Source organism: Xenopus tropicalis, chromosome 10 (genome assembly GCF_000004195.4).
Source record: "Xenopus tropicalis strain Nigerian chromosome 10, UCB_Xtro_10.0, whole genome shotgun sequence".
Taxonomy (NCBI): Eukaryota; Metazoa; Chordata; class Amphibia; order Anura; family Pipidae; genus Xenopus; species Xenopus tropicalis.
In genome coordinates this window covers 14,913,847-14,941,022 of record NC_030686.2, presented here as the reverse complement: position 1 = coordinate 14,941,022, position 27,176 = coordinate 14,913,847, and the positions used below count along the sequence as shown (strand labels likewise).

The 27,176-nt window shown below is 41.8% G+C and overlaps 1 protein-coding gene across 4 annotated transcripts in view; it reads right to left on the bottom strand.

Annotated features, from left to right (window-relative positions):
• The window catches only part of gpatch8 (G-patch domain containing 8), a 44,685-nt gene extending 18,380 nt beyond the window's left edge, over positions 1 to 26,305 (bottom strand). The window contains exons 1-5 of one of the 4 annotated variants that reach the window (XM_004918643.2): positions 26,169 to 26,196; positions 12,449 to 12,523; positions 11,749 to 11,786; positions 4,857 to 4,874; positions 986 to 1,058 (exon numbers count right to left, since the gene is read on the bottom strand). In XM_004918643.2, coding sequence (XP_004918700.2) covers positions 986 to 992 — 7 coding nt within the window. In that variant the 5' untranslated portion in view covers positions 993 to 1,058; positions 4,857 to 4,874; positions 11,749 to 11,786; positions 12,449 to 12,523; positions 26,169 to 26,196. Of the gene's footprint in view, positions 1 to 985; positions 2,931 to 4,856; positions 4,875 to 11,748; positions 11,787 to 12,448; positions 12,524 to 26,168 lie in introns of those variants that run through there. The other 3 variants (XM_004918642.3, XM_004918641.4, XM_012952731.3) reach the window with 3 other exon arrangements.
• Between the last annotated feature and the right edge of the window lie 871 nt (positions 26,306 to 27,176).

The window sequence follows — 27,176 nt, the reverse complement described above, 5'->3', positions numbered from 1 at the left end:
TCAAGTACAAGATACTGTTTTATTATTACAGAGAAAAAGGAATTATTTAACCATGAAATAAACCCAATAGGGCTGTTCTGCCCCCAATAAGGGGTAATTATATCTTAGTTGGGATCAAGTACAGGTACTGTTTTATTATTACAGAGAAAAGGGGAATCATTTAACCATGAAATAAACCCAATAGGGCTGTTCTGCCCCCAATAAGGGGTAATTATATCTTAGTTGGGATCAAGTACAGGTACTGTTTTATTATTACAGAGAAAAAGGAAACCATTTTTAAAAATGTGAATTATTTCATTAAAATAGAGTGTATGGGAGACAGCCTTTCCGTAATTTGGAACTTTCTGGATAATGGGTTTCCGGATAAGGGGTCCGATACCTGTATTATAAAATCATGTGCTTCCACCTCCACTTAATGACACATTGCACAAAGCCTACGGCTAAAATGCACTTTGGCAACAAAAAAAAAATGGTGAACAAGCTGAATGCCAGAATTTATTGGTTCTTGACACACTATAAAACTAAATTGCAGTAGATGTTTGTGCCCAGTGAGGTGCACCTAGAATGAACCATCTAGTTTAGAAGATCAACATTCTTGTGCTTTTGTATGTATGGAACAAGTAGGGTCCTCTTACATTCTAGATTGGCCTACATTTATTAATGATGTTAATCACATTTTGTTTGTGTACACACACATTCTGTGTCATGCCTGCTCTAAGCACAGTTCTATAATAGGTGAGCCCACCCATAGTCTCACTGACCAATGATATGCGCAAGGGCTAATACTAGCCCAGAACATTTTATGCAGCAAGAAGAACGGTAATGCACGGTCTGCTTGGATTCATGTGATCTTCTCTGGTTTGTGCAGGGGCAAAGTAAGAGAGGGGTTAGAGGACCAAAGGGTAAGGGTATTGGAGTATGGATACTGCACCAACATCACAGACATATCAGAAGAGACAGAGAATGTATTAAATGCAGCACTTACCCTGCATAGTTTTGCCAAGTCCTTGACCAAGTTTCCAGCCATGCTTCTGTAGTAGTCTGTGTCCAATGTTATCCTATCAGATGAGGATTAAAGAAGGGGAAAAAAAAAACGAAAATATTCCGGTAATAAAAATCTTCCCCCCCCGCCCCTCTTCCTTGCCATAAATTATACACCAGTGTTTGAATTTTGTGAAAGTTGACATTCATGCAAAAAAAGGGAAAACAAAAAGATTGCTGCTATAATAATAATAATAAAGAAAAAAAAGAAGAGATACTAGTGTACAGTGACATAAAACTGTGCTCCCTGAAATACAGACTGAACACAGGAGATGGAACTTTGATTAGTTTATTTTCTTAGAAAGCGTGCAAGTATTGTTTTACCAACTAGTAGTAAAGCGATGTGCAGAAACATGTGTTTACGGTTTCAAAGGTAAACTGGGAAACAAGAGAGTAAAACTAAAAGCAAACATCTATCCGTCACCTAAACCATAAATATGGTGCCGTCCCACTGAGGACCAAAGAGAGCTGCTGGCGGGGATTTGTCTTGATGTGTCTAAAGCATCTGTATTTAAAAGCACCTTAAGAAGCTGCAGCTGCCGAGACAAGCATGATCCAGTAGTCCTGCTTTCATAGAATAAATAAGGAGGTTGCCCTCCCCTGTTACTCACTAGTCAGCTCTATGCATTAAATTAATTATTCCTTGTAATAGTTGTCGAAGACTATCAGTGCAAAACCCATTCGTTCCCACAGCTGCCATTTCATTCTCTTTAGTTCTGCATGGGCTGGCACACTTCAATCCAAGGTCATTTTGTTTCATTTATATAGGACCAATTGTGGTGGAACCAGAAGCCCAAAATAGGAGCAAGGCCAAGGCAGATACTGATTGGCTTCCGACTGCCTTTCTTGATTTACGTTGTTTTTTGACTTATACAGAACTAAAAGCATGCAGCGAAATGTTATTTTCGAAGGAAACCATTGGTGTTAGTGTTTCAGAACAAAAGTAATCATGAGAGAGAGGGAGAGAAATACAACGTCTGTAGAATGGGGCTATGGGTTTGAGTGATGATTTATTGCATAGCCTCTAATGCAAAGGATAACACAGGCTAGGACAGAGATAACAGCCACAGGATGTTTAAATGCAGGGACAAAGCAAAACAGAAAAGAGGTGCAGAGGATATAAGGGTCCCAGCAGAATGTCTTATCTCCACGTAATATGGAATATTTCTTTATACAATAATAGCAATTTCATGGTTTTCAATATTGTAATGGCCTTTTTGGTATTTACTTTCTTTATACATTTCCAGCCCCTAGCTCTTTACCTTGTAACCACTCAGATAATGACTTTTTGGCAGCACCAAGGCTTGTTGTGCAGACTGCAGAGGGAGGGCTTATTCTAGCCTATATGTAGAGGAGGTACCAAAAGGCACTGGAGGAATACAAAACAATAGAGAGGCGGAGGGAAGGCAGAGGGGTGACTCATACTGCGGGGTGGAACAGCAAAGGACATACAAGAGAGTCTTGTTCTGCAATACTAAATACAAGGATACACTGCAGAGTACAGAAGTGCAGGGCCAATAAACTAGGATGTTAAATCCATATTTTTCTTTTTTTAAAAAGGGAAAGATAGGGCAAAGAGGCACACACTGCTTTATGTAATAGCAGAACAAAGGCCCAAGCTGTTCCCCTAAACCTTCAGGACCTCAGTGTCACTGTGTGTGCCTTACAGGTCTGCCTGTTACATAATTATAATGTAACATGGATTGCAGTTGTATGACAGAATATATATTGATAAGGCTTTTACATGTTTTCTATTGAAAAGGAACCGGCCCCTCAGCAGCAACCCGTGACCTTCTACAGCCGTGTACACCTGTATTTAAAGGAACAGTAACGCCAAAAATGAAAGTGTATTAAAGTATTTAAAATATAATGTACTGTTACCCTGCACAGGAAAAGTTGTGTATTTGCTAGAGTAACAGTGCTATAGCTAATATAAATAAGCTGCTGTTTAGCCACGGCGGCAGCCATTCAAGCTGGAAAAAAGGAGAAAAGGCACAGGTTACATAGCAGATAACAGATAAGCTCTGTAGAATATAATGGGGCTTTATCCGTTATCTACTATGTGCCTGTGCCTTTTCTCCTTTGAATGGCTGCCCCCATGGCTACACAGCAGCTTTGTTTATATAAACTATAGTAGTCTTTCTGAGGCAAACACACCAGCTGTACCAGCACAGGGCAACAGTACATAATATCGTAATTATTTTTATACACTTTCATTTTTTGGTGTTACTGTTCCTTTAACATGGATTTAATTGGGATTTTATACCACTGATCTACAAAATAAAGTCAATAATGCCAAAAGGGGAAGAAAGGAAAAACTACATTGTTTTTAAAATGATTTACAAATAAGACTTGATTGCATCTGTAGAGAGCAAGATGAAGAGCCAAGACCTGAGGCTTTGGCAGTGGTTGTAGGAGCCAAATCTAGTGGATTAAATCATGAGGGTAAATACTTGTATTGCATTTATTTCTTTGAGTCAAGTATCTTGTGTAAATCAAATGTTAAAAACCCCAATTAAATCCCTGGTTGTAACACAAAATTTGCATAAGCATGTCCTAGGGGTTGAATTAAGGAATGCACTGTAAATGCTGTGAACGTAATTTAGAGATAAACTCAGATTACATTGGATTATTAGGGTGACTGTGTCTACAGTATTTCTGATTAGGAAAAAATATGCAATTAAGTGACTCTGAAGATGTTAAATTAAAGAAGAAATTGCTTCTCATAATGAAGCAAGTTTGCTATATAGATATTTTCATTTTTTTCTGTTATCGCTTAGTATAGCTTCCAGTGCTGCTGCCACCACACCAGCCATCCCCAGCTCTAAATCTTAAAGCTGAAGTGGCTGCCTGTAGCACCTTTCTCGGTAGTAGGAGCCAGTTTGCTATGTGTACAGCCAAACAGGGGCCTTACATAAACTTACCACTTATGTGGTAAGCCCAACAACATACCATGGAAGTGCCCATACACAACATGGCCTTCTCTTCGATAGACAGAAATGACTGGAGCAGCAGGGGGTAAAGAGGAGCCGTAGCTCAGCCGTTGCACCATTCTATAAGCAGTGCACCAGTATATGTATGGCCAACTTAGCTATGACTCTTAAGTGCCACATGTACCAGTTTCTCCAACACAACACCGGCTGCTTTGATTTCGGAAGCATTAAAACCGGGGCTGCCTGATGTGGCCCGTGGCACTAGAGGTTATATCTAAACAATGGCAGCAAACAAAGCTACAGATACAAAATATTCTGTAGGACTACAAAACAAAGTACTACTTTACTAAGTGGAGGTCTCGCCACAAGTGGCTACAAGTCCAGCTTATATAGATATACTGCAGAAATTAAAGAAAGTGTCCTTCTTTTAATACCGCCTTCTGGGGCCGACTGCACAAACCCCTGTTAAGTACTTACATATGTGTATATTATATAACAACACTTGCAACATCTTTTTGCTAGAGTCACTTTAGATGCAACCTATTTAAGAACTTTTCCCATCTTTTATTATTACCAGATCAGACTTTTTTTTGGCTGATTGCTCATGGGCTTTACTACTATGGAGGAAGCCAGAAAAATGAACTAACAATACTTTTGGCTGGGTCCAAAGACTAAATTCCACTAAAATCTGGACTTAAACAAGAGGCTTGTGCATGCAAGATTGCAAATCCAATGCAGATTACAGGAGAGGAGGCACTCTGCTGGATAAAGAAGGGGAAAGGTTGCTATGAGTGTTCTACAAAAGAGGTTAAAAAGACAGACAAAATGGGGGAAGCATTGCTAGTTTCCAAAAGATAATACAAGTGGAGTGGAAATACGAACCTGGCTTTAAAAACAGGGCTGTCAAAGGAACAATTAAATGTAACACAGTAAGAAACACAGATTTGTCTTTTGTCTTTTTTTTTTTTTTTTTTGCATTGTCATCAAGCCACTGCTTGCAAGTTAAGGCTTTCATAGAGAGGTGAAAGCAGGGAGATGATAAAGGAGAACAGACAAAATAAAAAAAAAATAAAAAATAGATATACAAGAGGGCTGGATGGTGCAGTAGAGGTTTGACAGAGGTCTGGGTTTAAAATATGAGTAAGTAGGAAAAAAAGTATTGAAAAAGAATGAAAAGGTGTTATGGTTGGTGGGTTGAGAGCAGTGGAAGCACTGGTCAGATGTCAGCTTCACTTACATAGCCAGTCAAGAGCACAGTTTGGTAAGACAGATTTCCCAATCATCATGTATTGACATTCATTAGTCCTCCCTTTTATCCACTGGTTACTGCATATGTATGTATGTATAATGGGAAAAGTAGTAAAGGGTGCATTGTAATGCAATGCTAAGTTGATGCTGTCCCCCTCACTTTTAGCTTTTCCACGTCAGAGGGGGGCCACATTGCTAGCGCAGAGAGCACAGTAGTTCTAAGTCACCAGGAGCGGCTTTTTGCCGTGTCAGGGAAACTTGCAGGGCACTGCCACCTGATGGCAGCAGTGCCCCCTGGCTGTGGGTCATTATGAAGATGCTAATGGGTCAGTCATTCCAAGTTCCAAACACTGGAACTCAGCATAATAGAAAGAATATGTGCCAAGCGTTCCCTTATACCTGCCTAGCCTTAGTTCTGAATTGTCTTTACCTTCCGCGCAAGATGATGGGCAGGTATTTCTTGTGTGTGTTGCGAGTGCAGCAGGACAGAGTAAGAGATGAGGAGCAGGGCTGGATGACACTAGGGGGCTTGCCTAGGGCACATTTTTCTGTTGACTCAGCACTGAGGCTTATGCTATAATATCAGTATACTATTTATGACCAAGGGACAGGGGTATTATGCACAATAAAAAGAGATGGTGGTGCAAAAAAGACATTGAGAGGGAAACGGGGGCTTCTAGTGCAGATATAGGTGGAAAATTAAGAACTCTCTTTCTAAATTACCCAGCATATACATGCCATATATTTGGGGTCTAAATAAAGGCAAAAACAGTGAGGGACAGAGGAAAAAGTACTAAGTGTGTTTTTGTGAATGAGCTTAGTGAAAAATACAAGCAAGTTGGTTCTTTTCTACAGCAAAAATGCTGGGGTCTGAGTACGGCAATCTTAACAGTAACAGAAGGGGGCCTGCTGGGCAGGATACTGGCACTAAAACCATTTAAAGGAACAGTAACACCAAAAAATGAAAGTGTATAAAAGTAACTAAAATATAATGTGCTGCTGCCCTGCACTGGTAAAAGTTGTGTGTTTACTTCAGAAAGTCTACTATAATTTATATAAATAAGCTGCTGTGTAGCCATGGGGGCAGCCATTCAAAGGAGAAAAGGCACAGGCACATAGCAGATAACAGATAAAACACTATTGTATTCTACAGAACTAATCTGTTATCTGCTATGTAACCTGTGCCGTTTCTCCTTTATTCCAGCTTGAATGGCTGCCCCCAGGGCTACACAGCAGCTTATTATATAAATTATAGTAGGGTTACTGTAGCAAACATACCAATTTTACCAGTGCAGGGCAACAGTGCATTATATTTTTATTACTTTAAAGCGGTTTTATGTTTTGGTGTAACTTTTCCTTTAACACTAAATATAAGAAAACAAATGCTAATTGCAAAGATTGCAGGTAAGTTACAAAATGGACTGCAAATCTAAGTGAATAAGGTAAATAGCAGGTACTGCAGTAGGGGCAAACCCAAAATGACCAGGAAAGTAGAAGATCTAGATCTGGCAGGTGGAGTGCGGTAACTGCTTTGTGTGGATGAAATGAGAATTTGCTCTTGAAAACGTGAAATGCAGACACTACGGCTATCCCTTCCCCTCAGCTCTTGAGTGGGTGTTAAGTTCTGCTGACCGTGCTCTGTAACAAGAACTGGATGCTCACTGTGGGATTCTCATGCAAATTGCAGGGCAGAGAGATTCCCCCAGCTCCTGAAAACCAAATCCTGCAGCTCACTACAAGTTGACACCACCAAGGCCGGAGCAGAGAGGAAGCAGCACAACTAGGCTATGCCGACCAGCACCAGTAGAATTCCCTCTCTCCAAGGACTGGCTCCACACCTACTTCGCACAACTGCCAGAAACGACTGGTAGCGGAAGAAGCATGAGTGTGGCCCGTGTGGGGTACGACAGTCTGAGAGTCCACAGATCCCACCAGCTGAATTCAGCTACAAAATGCTGATCCCTTCCCCCTTTTCTGCTGAGCACATAATAATTCCTTTGGGGAGGGTTAGTTTTCTGAAGGGCCCAGACAAAGGGAGACTTCTTTCCACTGCCTTCCCAAAACAAAAAAAAAAAAAAATCAACTTAACTAGGTACTTTTAATATGTATCCTAACTGTACTTCAAAAACAATGTTTTTCATTGGATAGTTTCTCTGTTATAAGGGACAATAAGGTTAAAATATGTTGCTCTTATTTGAAAGCGTCTGATGGATATTTATTCTTCTTGAGCACCAGATTTAGTTGCCTCCTTGGCATAATGAATAATAGTATCTATTCATACAAACCAGTACGGAACGTGGAAGATATTCCTCTATAGCCTTAGGCCAAATCAGGGACACTAAGCCTATCACTAGAAAGGGAAGAGCTATTAATCATAATAATTAAATGCCACTTTTTACATTTCAATACGTATTTTATTTTCCTCTTTAAAGGGGAAGTTCTCCTTTGGAAATGTTGATATATTTTAAAAGAGTATAATAAAGCAAACTTGCAGTTGGTTTGCATTATTTTATTTAACTTTCAATTTAGGTGCAGTTTTCCTTATGTTTAATGTCAAAAGCTATGCCCACATCTTTTACTGCCTTAGGGACCCCTGAAACTAAAAGCAATGTGTCTTAAGTTGATCTCCCTATTTTAAGGCACTAGAAAGATTTATTTTTGAACTACTATAGTTTCATTTATTTTGCCACATTCTGCATCAGCTCTATTAAATGGGCAGTGTACCCTTTGATAAACGTAAAAGGAATAGGGCTTGGGCTGAAGCTATGCCATGTTTGGTGCTTTTGAGGTTGACAATTATATACATAGGTTTATCTTTGCACTGGAAATATAACTGCCTTGCAAGGACCAAACATTGAGTAGCTTTGGTTTCCCTTTGCCCTGTTTAGCTTAAACATTAACATTTTTGTGATTAAAACAATCGGTAGAAAGTAGATTAAGCACAAGCCTTAAGGTGGCCATACACGCACCGATATTATCGTACGAAACCTCGTTTCGTACGATAATCGGTGCGTGTATGGCATGTCAGCGAGCCGACCGATATCGCAGGAAGCTGCTGAAATCGGTCGGCTTGCTGATCGGCCAAGTTAGAAAATTTTGATCGGGCGCCATAGAAGGCGCCTGACCAAAATTCTCCCTTCAGAGCTGAATCGGCAGAAGGAGGTAGAAATCCTATTGTTTCTACCTCCTTACCTGCCGATTCAGCCCTGAATGGTGTGTGGCGGATCTGTCGATGTTTCGTGCGACCGATGGTCGTACGAAACATCGTCGGATCGCCACGTGTATGGCCAGCTTTACACATTACACTCATGTTACATAAAAAAAAGTGTTTAAAGAACTGCAATGGTGCACTGGGCAGCCATAAAGCTTAATAGGGATTATGTATGAATCTAATTTTTGCTAAACTTGAAAAAGGATTAGGAGAAAATACTCACAGTGCAGCCATAAAAAGTGACTAACCTAGGCTGGGCAAACTTTACAAGGCAACCCAGTCTCATGAAATGTCTGTACTAGGCAATAGCTGTTAAGAATAGCCTTTATATAGGTTTAGTAAGTGCGCTTTCATAATTTAAATAACTTTTTTTTACCAAGGCTTGTATACACCAAGCAAACAAGAAAATGTTTAGGTATAATGACAGTATCCCAACAGGCAGTGCTTGTATTCACTTGTAGTGGGTTGATTGTCATTACAAAGGCTAAAAGACCAGAATATATAATAATGGTTTCGTGCAAGAAGCATATGGAGCCCTTAAGCCAGGGATCCCCAACCTTTCTTACTCGTGAGCCAGAGTCAAATTTAAAAAGACTTGGAGAGCAACACAAGCACCATAAAAGTTCATGGAGGTGCCTAATAGGGGCTAGGATTGGCTATTAGATAGCCTCTATGCACACTATCAGCTTATAGGAGGCTTTATTTGTTTTTATTCAACCAAAACTTGCCTCCAATCAGGAATTCAAAAATAACTACCTAGTTTGGGGGCACTGAGAGCAACATCCAAGGGGTTGGTGGGCAGCATGTTGCCCCTGAGCCACTGGTTGGGGATCACTGCCTTAAGCGGACTAAAGGCCAACTGGTCTGTAAACATCCAGCAGAACAGCTTTGATTTAAAAGGGAATTTGAACCTAAAACTACAGTGATGTAAATTAACTGCTTTGAGCACTTCTGCAATGTGTATTCATTTTCTATTTTTAGATGTATCTCAGATATTAGCAGTTTTAAACAGCTAATACCAGGGTTTCAGCTCAGCAGCTCTCTCTGAAAGCCATAGTGTCAGCAACCCTATGGTTATCTTACTATAGAGGCAGTGAAGAGTCAGTAAAGATTTCTGACTTTCGGATAGAGCTGCTCAGCCAAAAGCCTGTTATTAGCAAGCTAATTTCTCAGAACCCACTTGAAAATGAAAATTTACATTGGAAATGGGCTCAGGAGCATTCTGAACAAGTTTACATTTCACTTCTGAACTTAATCTCCTTTAAAGAATATTTTTATTCTTATTTTTATTATTTTTTATTATTATTTAATTGTTTTAGCCCATAAAGGGAGATAGCAAATGTGGAGGTCCCTGATGTGGGGACATTCAATGCACTCAGTAGAGACAGAAATCCTTTTCTAAAAATTGCTTCTATTAGCAACATCATGAACTACAAGTAAAATAAGCTGACTAGGAACTAATTGTGCCCCTTCTGCCAACCAAAAGAGTCCCCCTTCCAAACATGCCCATGAAATTATATTAGGCTTCCCTATTTTACACAAGTAAATTGGTAGCCTGCTTACCTACAGCCTTTCCTGTCACATGAAACAGTGTTATAATACCTAACCTGCTGATAACAGAGACTAAACATGTTTAGAATATAAAGGCAAACAAACACCAACATGTAGTCAGGGGGCTCTAGTAGCTGAATCTCGATAAGATGTTTTAGCAGAGAAAACAAAAATATTTATCGTGTTTTTTCATTTGACTAGTGCAAGGGTTTTTTTCTATAGATAGGAATGCTTCTGCATATATACATCCATGTTACATTGTGCTCTTTCAGATAAGAACAATTGTATTTTAGTGTTAGTGCCCCATGACTTTTATTGTTTTAATTCAGCAATAGAGAACAGGCAGATGGACAAGTGGCTCCCTAGGGTGGAACAGTCTTTTAATTAACTCCCCCTTCAAACTGGTTCCATTTAACAACTTACATAACAAACCTATGGCTGGGATCTGCAGACTCATGGAGAGGGGTGGCCATAGCCTAACACCCTGCTCTTCCCCACAGGTATTGCTGCAGAGGCCGGCTACCACCCCTGAAGTCTGCATTTATCCACTGCAGGGACCTTTTATACAGATTGCTGAGGCAATGTGACTAACTCACATTAAAATGAGCAAAGGGAAAGGCGTAACCTAGCATTACTAGCAGGGATGCACCAAATCCAGAATTTGGTTCGGGATCCAGTCAAGATCCAGCCTTTTTCAGCAGGATTCTCTGCCGAATCCACAAGCCTGACTGAACCAAACACAGAAGTTGAACATTTTTCACTGCATGCAAAGTGCACAGTTCTCTTTAGTCTCTCTCTGGCCTAATTTGTACACACAAATTAGGATTCAGATTTGGTACTCGGCCGAATCTTTCACAAAGGATCCAGGGTTCGGCCGGATCCCAAAAAAGTGGATTCGGTGCATGCCTAATTTCTAGATGCAATAGAACCCTAGCGTGCTATTGGTATGCCTGCTTTAGTAAGCCATGGGTATAGATATATATTTCTCCAGGTCCATGCAGTATCAATAAGCCTACAATATAGCATGCAAAGTCTGTGTGAATGTAAGGGTAGAGCATGGCAAGATTGCTTTGCAAGAATCTCTAAATTCCAAACAAAGAGCCATTTCCCTTCAAGATGTTGCCTCTGACATTGGCCATTCATAATGCCAAAGTCTATTTGGATAATGGTTGAGAAGTAGAGCAGTGAATGAAGGTTCAGCTTTGCAGCACATTGTTTCCTATTATAACACTATAATACTGACCACCTGTCTTTGGGCAATAAAGTTTTATGAATCTGCATTTCTCTCAAGAACCAAGAGATCTTGGGATCTGTATCTATAGCCTGTTTCTGTGATGAATCTCCAGTTTTAAAAGTAAAACTATAATTCATGGCCCAGCCACTGATAGATGGCTATTATAAAGCAGCTGCGGGCTGTGGTGTTGTTCCTCTGCAGCATTACCTTGAGCAAAAATTAGCTAGCAACATGCCAGCACATAGCAAGGGGGAATATACTATATATACCACACAGAAATATACTCAGTGCTCACTGGACCAGAACAAAAAGTAATAGGGTGGGGGAAACAGGACAGTCCTAGAATATTAATCCCCTTCTCTGCCAGAGGTGCCAGCAATACATGGTATTACAGGCTCCTCTAACTAGACAAAGGGTTAGAATTTAAAAAAAGGAGGAAAATGTATGTATAAATATATATATATAGAAAAAAAAAAGATATAAAACAAGGAAATTAAAAAATAAAAAAAGGCAGAGCGTGCAATACAAACCAGGTCATGAGCAGCTTAGCTAATATTGGGATCAACTGCTGTGGAAGAGAAAGGCCAGATAGGGCCAAAGTTGTGTAAAGTTCTGTATACCATCTACACATGGACACACACACAAACACAACACAGACCTACTCTTTCCTGAGTGTTGCACATTGCTCTTTAGTGGTCCAAACAGAGTTCTGGGAATTCCTATCTTATCTGCTCCTGATTTCTTTCTCCCAAAGAGGCCCGTAATGTTGGCATGGTTGAAACCCACACTTACCAACTACAATGCAATTCCTGGGGTGATAAAATTTGATTTTCATAGCATCTTTTTAGTCTCAGACTGTTGAAAAGCCTTTATATAAAACTATATTGAGAAGGAATATCCAAAACTTTCAATGAACCTCCCGTTAGAGATGTGGTGTGTGCCACAGCTAAAGGTCAATGTGCATTTCACTTATTTCACCAAGTAAGGAAGGTGGATCTCCAAACTCTTACACAGAACCACCAAGACTCAATGAGAGCTAATAAATATCTAACCCCTCCACCAAACTTATTATACCAGGATACACTACCCTTAACCAGTCTGCACACCATACAAAAACCATCACTGACTATCTGGGGTGGGCTCCTATGGCTTCTAACACTAACCAGTTTGGGGCCAAATTAAAGAGTTATACAAAAATATAAAATACTGTCCCAAAATGCATAATCTTACCGATTCAATGGGCTTGTCCAGGGATGCTTGTTCAATCTCCAGGTGTCCATCTTCATACTGGTCAAAATGGTTACCCTGAAAGGGAAGCACATTAAGAGCAAGATGAATAAAAATTCTACTTATTACAGTGATGAAAGTGAGATTCTTCTATATTCACAGTGAGCAGGGCCCTCTTGCAAAGTACACACTCTTGTACTATAGAGTACTGCGGAATATGTATTATATGTGTTAATAATAATAACAACAACAACGATGTTCATGTAAATAAAAGAAAACAAGATGGAAGCTTTTGTCAGGAAATCTAAGCCTCCAGTGGACTAATGACAAGTCAACATGGCTTTCACAACAAAACCATCCAACATTAGCACTCCATTACCCAAACTGCAATCTTCTCAAATTTAGACACTAAGATAAATACTTTCTTCAGATAATAGTGTATATGATATTTGTAGATTGTAAGCTCTTTTGAGCAGGGCCCTCTTCACCTCTTGTATCGGTTATTGATTAATTTATGTTACTCTATGTCCAATGTATGAAACTTATTGTACAGCGCTGCGGAATATTTTGGCGCTTTATAAATAAATGATAATAAATAAATGGTAATACTAATTATATATATATACATATATATATATATATATATATATATATACATATACACATACACACACACTACTGCAGCAATGAACTACTGCATTATTATTAGTCTGATGCATGAAGGCCAACAAGATGTGACTTAATCAGGTGCAAATGCCCTCTCTATGCCAATATGATAAATATTAATGCTCTAGTATCTAAGGAGAGAACATCTTTGGTTACAGATAGTTCCGAGACCCAAGGGCTATGCCACAAGGAAAGTACGGCCTGTGGTTTTCAGCAGGTGGAAAAGCACTAAATTTACCCATGCCACATGTCAGCTGGCATATACAATAACAAATATAATTTAGCCACAGTAGAAACTTTTTGATCATCCCCTTACTTACTAAGGAACAACTTGGCCATGCAAATCAGGAGTTCACACCCAGGATGATCAATAGTCCGTGTGTGCCCCCATATATCATTAAAGGAGAAGGAAAGGCAAAGTCACTTGGGGGTGCCAAAATGTTAGGCACCCCCAAGTGACTTAAATCGCCTACCTTGTACCCCGGGCTGGTGCCCCTGTTAGGAGAAAACAGCACCAGCCCGGGGTACCTGTAGCGAGCACAAAATCTGTGTTTAGGGCTGAATCGTCAGGTGGAGGTAGAATCAGGTGGAGGGAACGAACAACCTTTCCTGCGACCAATGGCTGCAGGAAAGATCATAATTGGTATGTGTATGGCCACCTTACGAGAGATGGCCTTCCTGTACAGACCTTTCAGGATAACGGATCCCATACCTGTGCTAGTGAATTGTCCCCATGACTGACATTTTGGGGAAATAACCTTATGGTATTTGGGTACCAGTCTTTGATTTTTATTGCCTGATATTTTTGCAACTCTTCTGGGATTGTATTACTAATCCTGTAAATCTGTATACGTCTCCACTTTATCATAATGTGCGTGTATCTGCGTTCAATGGTGTACCAATGTTTGCAGGGACATCTAAACTATTATAATAAAAAATAAAAAAAAATAGAATCGAATTTTGCAGACTTACTACAGGTATGGGATCCCTTATCCGGAAACCCAGTATCAAGAAAGCTCCGAATAACGGAAAGCCTGTCTCCCACAGACTCCATTTTATTCAAATAATTAGAAAATTAATTTAATTTTCTTTTTCTCTGTAGTAATAAAACAGTACATTGTACTTGATCAACGAAGATATAATTAATCCTTATTGGGTGCAAAATAATCCTGTTGGGCTTAATTAATGTTTTGATTTTTTAGTAGGCTTAAGGTATGGAGATCCAAATTACAGAAAGACCCCTTATCTGGAATACCCTTGGTCCCGAGCATTCTGGATAACAGGTCCTATACCAGTTCTGCTTTTAATATTATTTTTGAAGATGCAGATTTATATTGCCCATTTACCTGCAAATTACAGGGTATTTTTTTTTCCAGAGCCAGAAGAATTCTACAAGCATATTTGAGCAGATAAGAGAGTTTGGAAGTAGCTGGAATGATTTATGAGCTTGCTGCAGAGCAGGGATCCCACTGGGATCTGTAGTATCTATTTGCGGATGGCACTGCACCCAAGACATGCAACCTAATTTCATCATAACTGTGAGTTCACTTGTCTTGTCTCTGCTTTATATCAATAACAAAGTATGAAACCAATTCGTATTCCTACAAAAGTCTTATATTCTATATCTATATGACAGATGGCTTGGGTGGAGGTGGGCTAACTTCAGACAGATACTGATCTCAATAGTAATTACATTTCTAATTCATTTATTTTGACATTGATTTATATTGACACTGCAAAGAATTACGTATTAAATTTGATTATGCAAAATGTTATAACTTGGTTTACAACCCCTTTCAAAGTCTAATTGTGTAGTGTTTCTTGCCAAGAAAAGACCCCCACCCCGACTAAGCAGGTTTAAACATTTCATGCGTCAGCCATTATGTAAAGTTAAGCCACAGCATCTCATTGCTTCAGCCTGATGTATGGCTCTTTACACAACAGACTGGCAGATTGGTATACACGCACAGATAAAAGGTTTTGTAAAATATTCGGTGTGTGTATGATGGATCGACGAGACGACCGATATTGCAGGAAAGATCGTAATTGTAAGATGTATGGCCACCTTTACTAAGTGAAAGCATAGAATTCTTCGAGTAAGACAGCTTATGTGAATACATGCTTCCTCCTCCAAAATACAGAAGGCCCCCTAAATCCATACTCAGATGGGCAGTTTCTATCTTGTGCAGAAGTTTTCATCTCATGATAGCTTTGGCCCTGGGTAGCAAACATCCCCTACATTTTCTCCTTTTCTCTAATAAAATAAGGGCAGAGCAGTCATAAGTAGCATCTTTATACCTGTACACTAATTCTCAGTAACTGTTTAGTGGCCCTTTCAATAGAGAACGTTCCATTAGAGCAGTAGAATGTCTGCAGCTTTGGGAGATGGTAACACACTTGGGGCCAATTACAAATGTGATGCAAGGATAAAAATAATGCTTTCCGGAAACGCTGTCTTCTGTCAAGTCCCTGGTGCCAGGATGGCTATGCTTTAGGCTGACAGAGACAGTTCTTCGGTGTGCTGTGTTGTGAACAATGTACATTTGTAAAGATATTTGCTGGAAAGCGTTACCTGCAGAAAAGTGGGTAAGCCTTGCAGATGCAGGTATAGGTGTGGAACCCAACATAACCAGGTTTTATTTTTTTAAACATTTCTTTTCCTCCAATTTTTTTTTCACCTTTCCCAATGCTGATGATGTCCCTTTGAGTTATTGACAACAAAACTTCCAGTGAAATGGTGGTTAGCACGTTGGCTTGTAGGTAAGGCAGTGGCAGGTTGGGTGTAGGTCTAAAAAATTGGACTTGTGCAAGCCTCCAGAACACACTGTATGGAGCACCTACCATGTGGAATGAGGGTGCCTTGCACCCTTAGTTTTGGCTCTGCACTACTTCTGGGGCCAACATGTGGCAGCACCACAATGGGGAAAGAATCGTTGTTGCCGTCTTCATAACTGTGCAAAAATTATGTTACCCCACCAGCAAAAAAAACAAACCACAAGAACAAAGATATAGAACTTGGGTTTAAAATGTGTTTGGTTCTTTTACAAAATCCACGTTTTTCCAATGAATTTCTAGTAAGAAGCACGAAAGGATCACTGTTTTGTTTTACCTTTATTAACACCTCTTTCTTTCCCTGTAATGGGAGTCCTTTTTTCTCTCAGTTTTGTTTGAGTCTGATATACAGAGAAGGGCACACAATCCTCCAATGAATTGCTATGGTTTACACTAAACTACAGTTAAATGCACATCCCATTAACTGTCACATCCTAGGTCACCAGTCAGAATGGGAGAGCAGTGCTGAGGAATATAGAAACAGATGTCGGTTTTCTAAACTGGGTTATTTGTGCATTCCAACCATGTCTTTCTCAATGCAGCACAATGATCACTGTGTGTCACTGAGAGACACAATGTTCCATTATTAACAGCCAATAACATGGGGAATTTCCTAGCCTTGGTGAGAACAGTGCCTATAGCTATGCAAATGTAATTTTAATACATTGAAAAACATACTGTCTTCTTCTTCTATGCCCTTGGAACAGCTAAAAGGTTTGCATAATAATGTGTTCCTGAGACCCTCAGGCTTACACACAGGGAGGCACTATGTGCAAAGTAAATGTAAACTTCTAAAATGGTCATACATTCCATTAGACTGTGCATCTAGGTGGCAAAAGTACTTTCAATTGGATGGTTTGCATGAAATAATAACTGATAAAAAAAAAAAGAAAGAAAAAAAGCAGTAAAAACAGACAAGCCTGATTCATTGAATATGTTTTCCCTTCACCTTGAACTCAATCAACAGAGTGACAACTAGGGGTAAATTTATGCCCTTGCAAGGAGTTTTATGGGGCTTCATAGAGCAGCCTACAGTTACTGAGAATTAGGGGCAGAATTATTATGCAGAGTAAAAAATTGAAACAAAATTTGTCACATATTGCAAGACTCCATCATGTGAGAAAAGGTGTGATTTTTATTTCTTAATGCATTTCTTTCTTACACAGACTTCTGACAGAAATAATGATGTCATTGGGACGGCATAAAACAAAACACGCCTTGATACATTGGGCATTTCTTTTACACAGCCTTTTAATCCTTTTTTCGTGAAAATTTGTTTTGCACAACATCATAAATACACCCCTTCAGTTACTTATCTGGAGCCCACTGAAGTTTGTGATCAAAACCAGTAGAACACAACATAGCAAGACTCATTTATCAACACCGGGCAAATTTGTCCATGGCAGTAACCCACAGCTTTTCTCAGCTAGCTGCAGATAAAACAATGAATGCAACAATATGATTGGTTGCCATAGGTTACTGCTTATGGGCAAATGTGCCCAGTGTTGATAAATGACCCCCAGTTTATTAGTCCAAAGTTGACTTTCATTACACTTTACAACAAAATAATTTAAGTGAATTTAAGTTAATGTTATAGATGACAATGAAGAGCAATTCAGAGCACTTTGGTCTGTAATTTTTGGCAAGAAAAATTGTCTAGCAGATGCATCCTCAAAAATAAAATAAGAGCATTGCTTGACATTATAATACCTTTAAATCCTGAATTTAGACACATACAGAGCGAGTTTAAGGAACAGGGCCAGATGGAGCTGTAAGGCGAGCAGCTGTTCTCACACAACTTCTTCCATTCTGAACCTAATCTAAGATTCGGCACATAGAGATCAGTACATTGTGGCCGCCTGCATACAATCGGAACAAGAGGCAAAAAATTGCTCCATTTGAGGCTGAACACAAACATCCTGTGGAGCCGCTAAACACAGGAGAGCCAAGGCACTGAGCAATTACTTGGGAAAGTGATGCTGAGAACAGCTGACAGCTCGCTGCACGTTCCCCAAATAGAAGTGACGACGGCACCACCGAGCAAGGGAACTGCTCCCAAATTAAACATATGGGAAACTAGCCACTCTTCCAGGAAACGAGCGTAAGCCAGGTGGCCCGGTATTACGTGACAACACAGTTTGCATAAAGGATCAATATTTTATAAATTGACAAACTATTTTGACAAGTAATTGACAAGTATTTTTTTTTTTTTAACTTAACTTTGTTCCATCCCAGTTTTACATTCAAACTATGGTTTTGCCAATAGTTAATAGACAATTAATGCAGTAATTAAAGGAACAGCAACAACAAAAAATTAGTGTGTTAAAGTAATTAAAACATAATTTACTGTTGGCCTGGTAAAACGGATGTGTTTGCTACAGAAACTATAGTTTATATAAATACCCTGCTGTGTAGCCCCGGGGGCAGCCATTCCTGCACTGGTACAGCTGGGGTGTTTGCTACAGAAACCCTACTATAGTTTATATAAATACCCCGCTGTGTAGCCCCGGGGGCAGCCATTCCTGCCCTGGTACAGCTGGGGTGTTTGCTACAGTAACTCTACTATAGTTTATATAAATACCCCGCTGTGTAGCCCCGGGGGCAGCCATTCCTGCACTGGTACAGCTGGGGTGTTTGCTACAGAAACCCTACTATAGTTTATATAAATACCCCGCTGTGTAGCCCTGGGGGCAGCCATTCCTGCGCTGGTACAGCTGGGGTGTTTGCTACAGAAACCCTACTATATTTTATATAAATACCCCGCTGTGTAGCCCCGGGGGCAGCCATTCCTACACTGGTACAGCTGGGGTGTTTGCTACAGAAACCCTACTATAGTTTATATAAATACCCCGCTGTGTAGCCCCGGGGGCAGCCATTCCTGCACTGGTACAGCTGGGGTGTTTGCTACAGAAACCCTACTATAGTTTATATAAATACCCCGCTGTGTAGCCCCGGGGGCAGCCATTCCTGCACTGGTACAGCTGGGGTGTTTGCTACAGAAACCCTACTATAGTTTATATAAATACCCCGCTGTGTAGCCCCGGGGGCAGCCGTTCCTGCTCTGGTACAGCTGGGGTGTTTGCTACAGAAACCCTACTATAGTTTATATAAATACCCCGCTGTGTAGCCCCGGGGGCAGCCATTCCTGCACTGGTACAGCTGGGGTGTTTGCTACAGAAACCCTACTATAGTTTATATAAATACCCCGCTGTGTAGCCCTGGGGGCAGCCATTCCTGCGCTGGTACAGCTGGGGTGTTTGCTACAGAAACCCTACTATATTTTATATAAATACCCCGCTGTGTAGCCCCGGGGGCAGCCATTACTACACTGGTACAGCTGGGGTGTTTGCTACAGAAACCCTACTATAGTTTATATAAATACCCCGCTGTGTAGCCCCGGGGGCAGCCATTCCTGCGCTGGTACAGCTGGGGTGTTTGCTACAGAAACCCTACTATAGTTTATATAAATACCCCGCTGTGTAGCCCCGGGGGCAGCCATTCCTGCACTGGTACAGCTGGGGTGTTTGCTACAGAAACCCTACTATAGTTTATATAAATACCCCGCTGTGTAGCCCCGGGGGCAGCCGTTCCTGCACTGGTACAGCTGGGGTGTTTGCTACAGAAACCCTACTATAGTTTATATAAATACCCCGCTGTGTAGCCCCGGGGGCAGCCGTTCCTGCTCTGGTACAGCTGGGGTGTTTGCTACAGAAACCCTACTATAGTTTATATAAATACCCCGCTGTGTAGCCCCGGGGGCAGCCATTCCTGCACTGGTACAGCTGGGGTGTTTGCTACAGAAACCCTACTATAGTTTATATAAATACCCCGCTGTGTAGCCCCGGGGGAAGCCAATCAAAGCTAAAAAAGAAGAAAAGGCACAGGTTGCCAGAGCCCTAACTGTAAATTGAATTAGAGGATACTATATAAATCAGGTATATAAATGATATACAATCACACACTTACTTTGAATAAAAAGTATCCTTTATAAGTTACAAGAAAGAACCCATTTCAGTTTCATGCATAGAGATGATTTTAAGGGCTGTGACAAACGGGGGACTAGTCGCATTGAGAAGAAACTTATTTTTCTACATTCTAGCCGGTGGGATGGCATTTCGAGGAGATTAGTTGCCCGCGACAAGGGAGGTTTGTCGTGTGGCAACTAATCTCCCTGTCTGTCACAGCCCTAAGAGTTATTTCTTCCAGCTATGGAACAACAAACACTCCAAACCTCCCCATGTGCTACTGCCCTAAATAAGCCAACTACATCAGCTTGGCATGACCCATATACAGAATGTGGTTCAGGATTTGGATGAATCCGAGAACTTTTTGCAGCATTTAAATTCTGCAGAATCCTACTTGCTCAGCCAAACCAAATCCAAGTATTTACCACCATGGCAAAAATAAACACCAGATACTCGATCCTTAGGGGATACTGTCATGATTTCTATGGTATATTTTACTTCTAAATTATACTGTTTACATAGCAAATAATTCACTCTACCATTTAAAATTGTATTCTTAAAGCAACAAATGTAATTTTTTAGCTGTAATATTGGTGTGTAGGTGCCATCTCACTGCATTGTGCCTAAAGGTCCCCATACACGGTAAGATCCGCTCGCTTGGCGAGATCGCCAAGCGAGCGGATCTTCCCCCGATATCCCCACCTAAGGGTGGGCGATATCAGGGAGCTTGAAGTTAAAAAAAAAAAATAATCCGATCGTTTGGCCCTGGGGCCAAAGGACCGGATTATGTAGGCGGCAATGTATCAGTCGGTTCAGGGATCCGACTGAATCTTTTAACCTGGCCGATCGATACCTGGCCAATTTCAGGCCAGATATCGGTCAGCCAGTCCGCTCGTTTCTGCCCCTACGCGAGCAGATAAGCTGCCGAGTCGGTCCAAGGGACCGATATCGGCAGCTATTATCGGCCCATGTATGGGGGCCTTAAGTCTGAGCTTTCAGAAGGAGCCAGCGCTACACATTAGAACTGCTTTCAGGTAACCTATTGTTTCTCCTACTCCCATGTAACTGGAGGAGTCCAGACTTGGATTTCTTACTATTGAGTGCTATTCCGATACCTACTGGGAGCTGCTATCTTGCTCCCTTCCCATTGTTCTGCTGATTGGCTGCTGGGAGTGAAGTGATATCACTTCAACTTGCAGCACAGCGGTAAAGTGTGACTGAAGTTTATCAGAGCACAAGTCACATAGCTGGGAAATGAAGAAAAAAAAAATGACTTGCGTAGTTTGGGTTCCCTGAAAAAATAGGTTAAAGGTGTTGTTCACCGTCCAATCACTTTTCTTCAGTTTAGTTGCTCCCTGTATTGTGGTGGGGAATATGAACTATGTTTCTAGGAGCAGCATGCATTTGGTCCCATTGTCCTTATTGCTCTGTACCCATGCATTCATTACCGAATGCAAGTAAATCATAAATAAATATAAGAGCTAAAGCTCTGGAATATCCTTTACAGGACTGGGTACAGATCCACACGAGTCAATTAAAGCACTGCATGAAACTGTGTAGAGCTCCAAGGAATGTTCTGCGCAGCACCAAATGTTACCATAAATATAGCTGATATGCAAATGTTTTTCTAAAGAATGGGGACACTTTATCCTTTAGCATTAAAATAACTATCTGCAGCGATATATAAGATATGATTTTCACTGGCTACAATCAGTATCACTAGAAACTAGAGGAAACCACCATAGCTTCCTATAAGAATATTAAACAAAACAAAGAAGCTGATATGAATGCAGCTATTGTATTTCATGATATTAGGCACTTGGGATGAACAAATAAAAAATCCTTTTCATTTGGCCTGTACATTGGAACGATCCCAGGACCCGATAGTAGTGCAGACAGTGCCAGCTACAATGTAGCAGGTGGATTCTGCAGCAGAGCCATCACACAGAACAGCTCTGTTAATAGAAGAGATGAACAGTAGAAAAATGGGAATAAACAAGGAAGGGGAGGGGAGCGAGAAGAGAAAAGACAAACAGAACATAGCAATAAATAAAAAGGAATGCAGTTAGACATCCTTTATAAACATGCCTTGAAAAGTGGAATGTGCCAAACCTGCTGATGAGAAGTTACTTGCACAACTGTTATACACTATGAGTTGTACAGGAGAAAGGTTCTATAAAAATGATCCTCTCACCAGCAAAGACACAACCATATAAACACAACCATATAGGGCAGTAGTTCCCAACCTTCCTAATGCCGTGACTGTTTAATACAGTTCCTCATGTTGTGCTGGCCCCCAACCAAAAAATTATTCCTAAGACCATCGGATATGTGTTTTCCGATGGTCTTAGGCGACCCCTGTGAAAGGGTCGTTTGACTCCCAAAGGTGGCGCGACCCACAGGTGGAGAACTGCTGATATAAGGTCAATGAGTGGCAGGGGGGGCGGCTAGACAGAGGTACCTATTTCTCACTGCTGCACCAAGGGTTACCACCAAAAAGGTTTAAAGGGATGCCATTGACTTTTAATTCTTACATTAAAGCCTTCTTTTAACGTAAGGAAAAAGTATAAAAAAACAGAAATATATTTGATTGGGGCATTGGAACACTCCTATACACCTATTACGTTCTGTAGGGACCTATGAAAATGGTTATGCTAAAGCAAGCACCACTGTACCACTCCAAGCCACATTAACATATTATTACTTACACCTTACAGCACATTGACTGGCTAAAAAGGAACCAGTAAATACCCTACTGACTGACCCTACTGACTTGAAGTAATGACACTCAGCCAGCTAAGCAGAAATTATAAGCTATTGCCGTAAAGTAATTAATTCCATAATGAGGTTTTAAAATCAGTCGTATTCTCAGGGAGCCTCAATAGCAATCAAAACACCAACACTCCTACTACTACAGTAGGGCTCTAGGCCCCCAACCACAAACAAGAAAAAAAGGTTCAAATACAGGCTAAAATAAGTGGTATACACTTCTGCCCATCTATGGCTAGAATGATTGTAAATTATGGCCTATGTCATATACAATAAAAGCAAGAAAGTCCATGGTTCCCCAAACACTGCCCCAGCTTTGTAAACCATTTAGAAAATGGTGTTGACCTCCATGTCCACTCAAGCCCCATACTCAGTGTACTCATGAACTCCAGTAGATCATGGTGATGAACTGTTGGACCTAACTAGAACAGAGATAACCAGCCTGACATCCTCCAATATGGTCTGACCTACCATAGCTTTTGGGTGGAAGGTTATAGATGCCTACATTAAAGGACATGTAAAGACTACATTTGCCTACATATAGACATTGGGCATGTCTCCCCCACCAAATGGCATCATTTGTACTGGATATATCCCAGCCATTTGCCAGCACCATCACATTTTCCTAAAGCAAATAGCAGCTTTCACCAGGTGGCCATTTTTCCTCTGATACATAATCAGATACATTTAAATCCACAAACAGCATACACACACACACACAGACCCTTATTCAGCATACATTTCATCAAGAACACAGACTTACACAGGCAGCTAGAGCTGAGTTTCTATGGGAACCAGCAATGCCATCTCTTTACTGGCTGCTAGACTGGGGGGGGTGTGTTAAGTAATCTGAGTTTAGAACAACTGAGCATGCCCACAAGCCAGAAGTCAAAGCAAATTCCCGAGGGGGGGGGGCGAGTGGGTTACAGGGGGAGAAGGAAACCTAAGTGATTAAGGGGATGTTGAAGCTTTACTATTAACCTCTGCACAACCAGAGTGGCAGGTATTGAAAGATTTCAAAGAGGCTGTTCACTGATTAAATTTGTGTGTGTGGGGTTTATATGTCCTTTAACTCAAGAGTGCCACTACACTGCATTATGTGCATCCATCCTATTTACCCGTTCCATGAGTAAAGGTGCCTATACACGAGCAGGTATCGGATGCTAGTTCAACCTTTCCAGGAAGCAGATCTTCAGCCTGTGTATTTAATCTGAAAGCTCTGCCTTACTGGCTCAGGATCTGGTTCCTTCATATATAATACATAGAATAAATCCCACCTGTCAAGAAAGATCCTAAAAGGCCAAATATTTGGGTTACACAGATGCAGCCAACCACACAAGAAGCCTAATCTGGTAAATATCCAGCACCAAAAATATTTATTTTTAAGGGCGAAAGGTACAAATTCCAGAAACTGTTTCTCTTAGGGCTCTGGCACACGGGGGAGATTAGTCGCCCGCGATTAACTCCCTGTTTGTGGGCGACTAATCTCCCCGAGTTGCCTACCCCTGCCATCCCACCGGCGAACATGTAAGACTCGCGAGTCTTTTTCGGCGATTTGCGCGAAATCGCGCCGCGTCTGCCATCCCGCCGGCGACTTACATGTTCGCCGGTGGGATGGCAGGGGTAGGCAACTCAGGGAGATTAGTCGCCCGCGAACAGGGAGTTTTATCGCGGGCGACTAATCTCCCCCGTGTGCCAGAGCCCTTAATTTTAGACAGCCAGAGATATGGAAGAGGGGGTACTCACAAAGACATTCCTAACCCCCCCCCCCCCCCCCCCCCCAACTACTAGACCAAATTACATACAAAACAGACAACCAAGTCCCTGCTGGTCACTGTCCGTTAAGAGTTATGTGAGAAAAGCCAGCGTCACCCTATTGCTTTTATTTACTGTCAAAACTACACACACTAGGGGCTCTGTCTCTTCGTCAGGTGTGCAAAATCACGTGAATTGCAACCTCATATATCCAGCAAAAATATAAATACATCAGTCACCTACATATCTTATAATGCCAACAAACAACATGTAAACAACAGTACATTTTTAGCAATGTGCATTTTATTAAAATGCTTATCTTCAAAAGGCAACATGTTATCCAGTTCTCTTCCTGAGTGAAGTGTGTTCTTTAATAGTGAAAACACACCAGGCTACTAGTAGCAGCTACTCCAGAAAATCCCCTGCCATAGACAATAGTGAGAATTCCACTCTGCTAAAACACATATAGAGAAAATTATCAGTAAATGATCAGCATTGTCTTTTTTAGCAGCCATAACAAGTAGCTGCTACTAGTAGCTCTGTGTGCCTTCACTCTAAGGGCTCTGGCACACGGGGAGATTAGTCGCCCGCGACAAATCTCCCGTGTCTCAGGCGACTAATCTCCCCGAGTTGCCATCACCTGCCATCCCACCGGCGAAAGTGTAAGTCGCCGATGGGATGGCACACGCGGCGGCGTGATTTCAGTGAGATCGCGCAAGTTGCCTCGAGAGGAAACTTGCGCGATCTCACTGAAATCGCGCCGCCGCGTATGCCATCCCACCGGCGATTTACATTTTCGCCGGTGGGATGGCAATCCGGGGAGATTAGTCGCCCGAGACACGGGAGATTTGTCACGGGTGACTAATCTCCCCGAGTTGCCTTCCCCTGCCATCCCACCGGCGACATCGCCGGTGGGATGGCAATCCGGGGAGATAAGTCGCCCGAGACACGGGAGATTTGTCACGGGTGACTAATCTCCCCGAGTTGCCTTCCCCTGGCATCCCACCGGCGACATCCCACCGGAGGGATGGCACACTCGGCGGCGCAATTTGCGCGAAATCGCGACTTACATTTTCGCCGGTGGGATGGCATGGGAAGGCAACTCGGGGAGATTAGTCGCCCGCGAACAGGGAGTTTTGTAGCGGGCGACTAATCTCCCCGTGTGCCAGAGCCCTAAATCTGCAGGGGAGACTGACTGTAAACTCCAGTGAGACTGGTGGGAATGGAGAATCATATCTATAATATGGTGGTGGCCCAACAAAAGGAATGTGCAGCTGAGTGTGTATGGCCGAGCTGCAGTGCAAGCATAACTGGAGGGCAGCAGGCTGCATTCCCCTACTGTGTATATAATAACAATATCCAACAATTGTTACACACACAGTTGCAGGGACCCCTGAGATTAGGAGGGCCCAAGGCAAATACCATTTCTGCCCTGCCCTAAAGGAGGACTGTGATTGGTGCCTGTGGAACTAGGCCTAAATAGCAGAAAAATAAGCATAAGGGGAGGGGCAAAGTGCCCGGGTACGAGTTCAACCAAGGTAACAAGAGAGAAGCGGAATGACGCCGGGGCCGGGAATAGAGTGACTGTGACAGGCAGTAAATCGTTTTGGAAGGTGACACTAATCGATACGACTGTAAACAAGTCGCACAGGGAAGCGAGCCCCTCGCCGGATTCCCCCCTCACACTAATCTCCGCTGTAGGCGCAAGTGCTGCTTCCCCTCCGGGCCCCCGGTACCTGGAAATCCCGGTCCTCGTTAAATCTGGAGAATCTATCAGCGGCCATCTTACTGCGTCTGTGGGGGTGAGCCGCGCGTTCATGCAGTCTCCTCCCACCGTCCGGGGACGCGCACGCAGTAACCACGCCTGACAGACGAGGGCACGCAAAGAGCTGTGAGCTAAAAACAACACCGTGAGAGAAGGAGCAAAGCTGACTCCGCCCTCATCCCTTCAGGCCCCGCCCTTTGTCTGACAGAGTCACTACCTCTGTAACTCAATGGGTTTCAAGATTTACTGTTTATAAATTAAATTCAGGCTTGTGTCTCTCCTGTTTCTGAGGAACTATTTGTCTGTACTGGCTACCTTTTATTTATAAATTACACTGTTTACATAGCAAGTAATTCACCATTTAATATGTTGTTCTTGAACCAACTCCAACTTGCAGCGCAGCAGTAAAGTGTGACTGAAGTTTATCAGAGCACAGGTCACATGGCTGGGAAATGAAGAATATGGCTAGCCCCATGTGAAATTTTACAATTAAATATAAAAAAAATCTGTGTTTTTGCAAAATGGATTTCAATACAGGATTCTGCTGGAGAAGCTCTATTAACTGATGCGTTTTGAAAAAACATGTTTTCCCATGTCAGTATTCTTTTAAAACTTTGTTTTTCACAGATTGTCTTAGTGCCCAAGTTTGATGGAAGGAACCACTGCTTAGGGCTCTGGCGATTTTGCGCACATCGCCAAAAAACCTCGCAAGGCGATATGCGCAAAATCGCGCCGCCACGTGTGCCATCCCACCGGCGACTTACATTTTCGCCGGTGGGATGGCAGGGGAAGGCAACTCGGGGAGATTAGTCGCCCGCGAACAGGGAGTTTTGTCGCGGGCGACTAATCTCCCCGTGTGCCAGAGCCCTTAATCCTGGTTATGATGGTATATTTGGTAAATAATTGCCATATAATTTGAGATAAGAGCAATGATTCTTAACCTTTGGCCAGGGTCACACTGGGTGGTGTAGGGCCCACC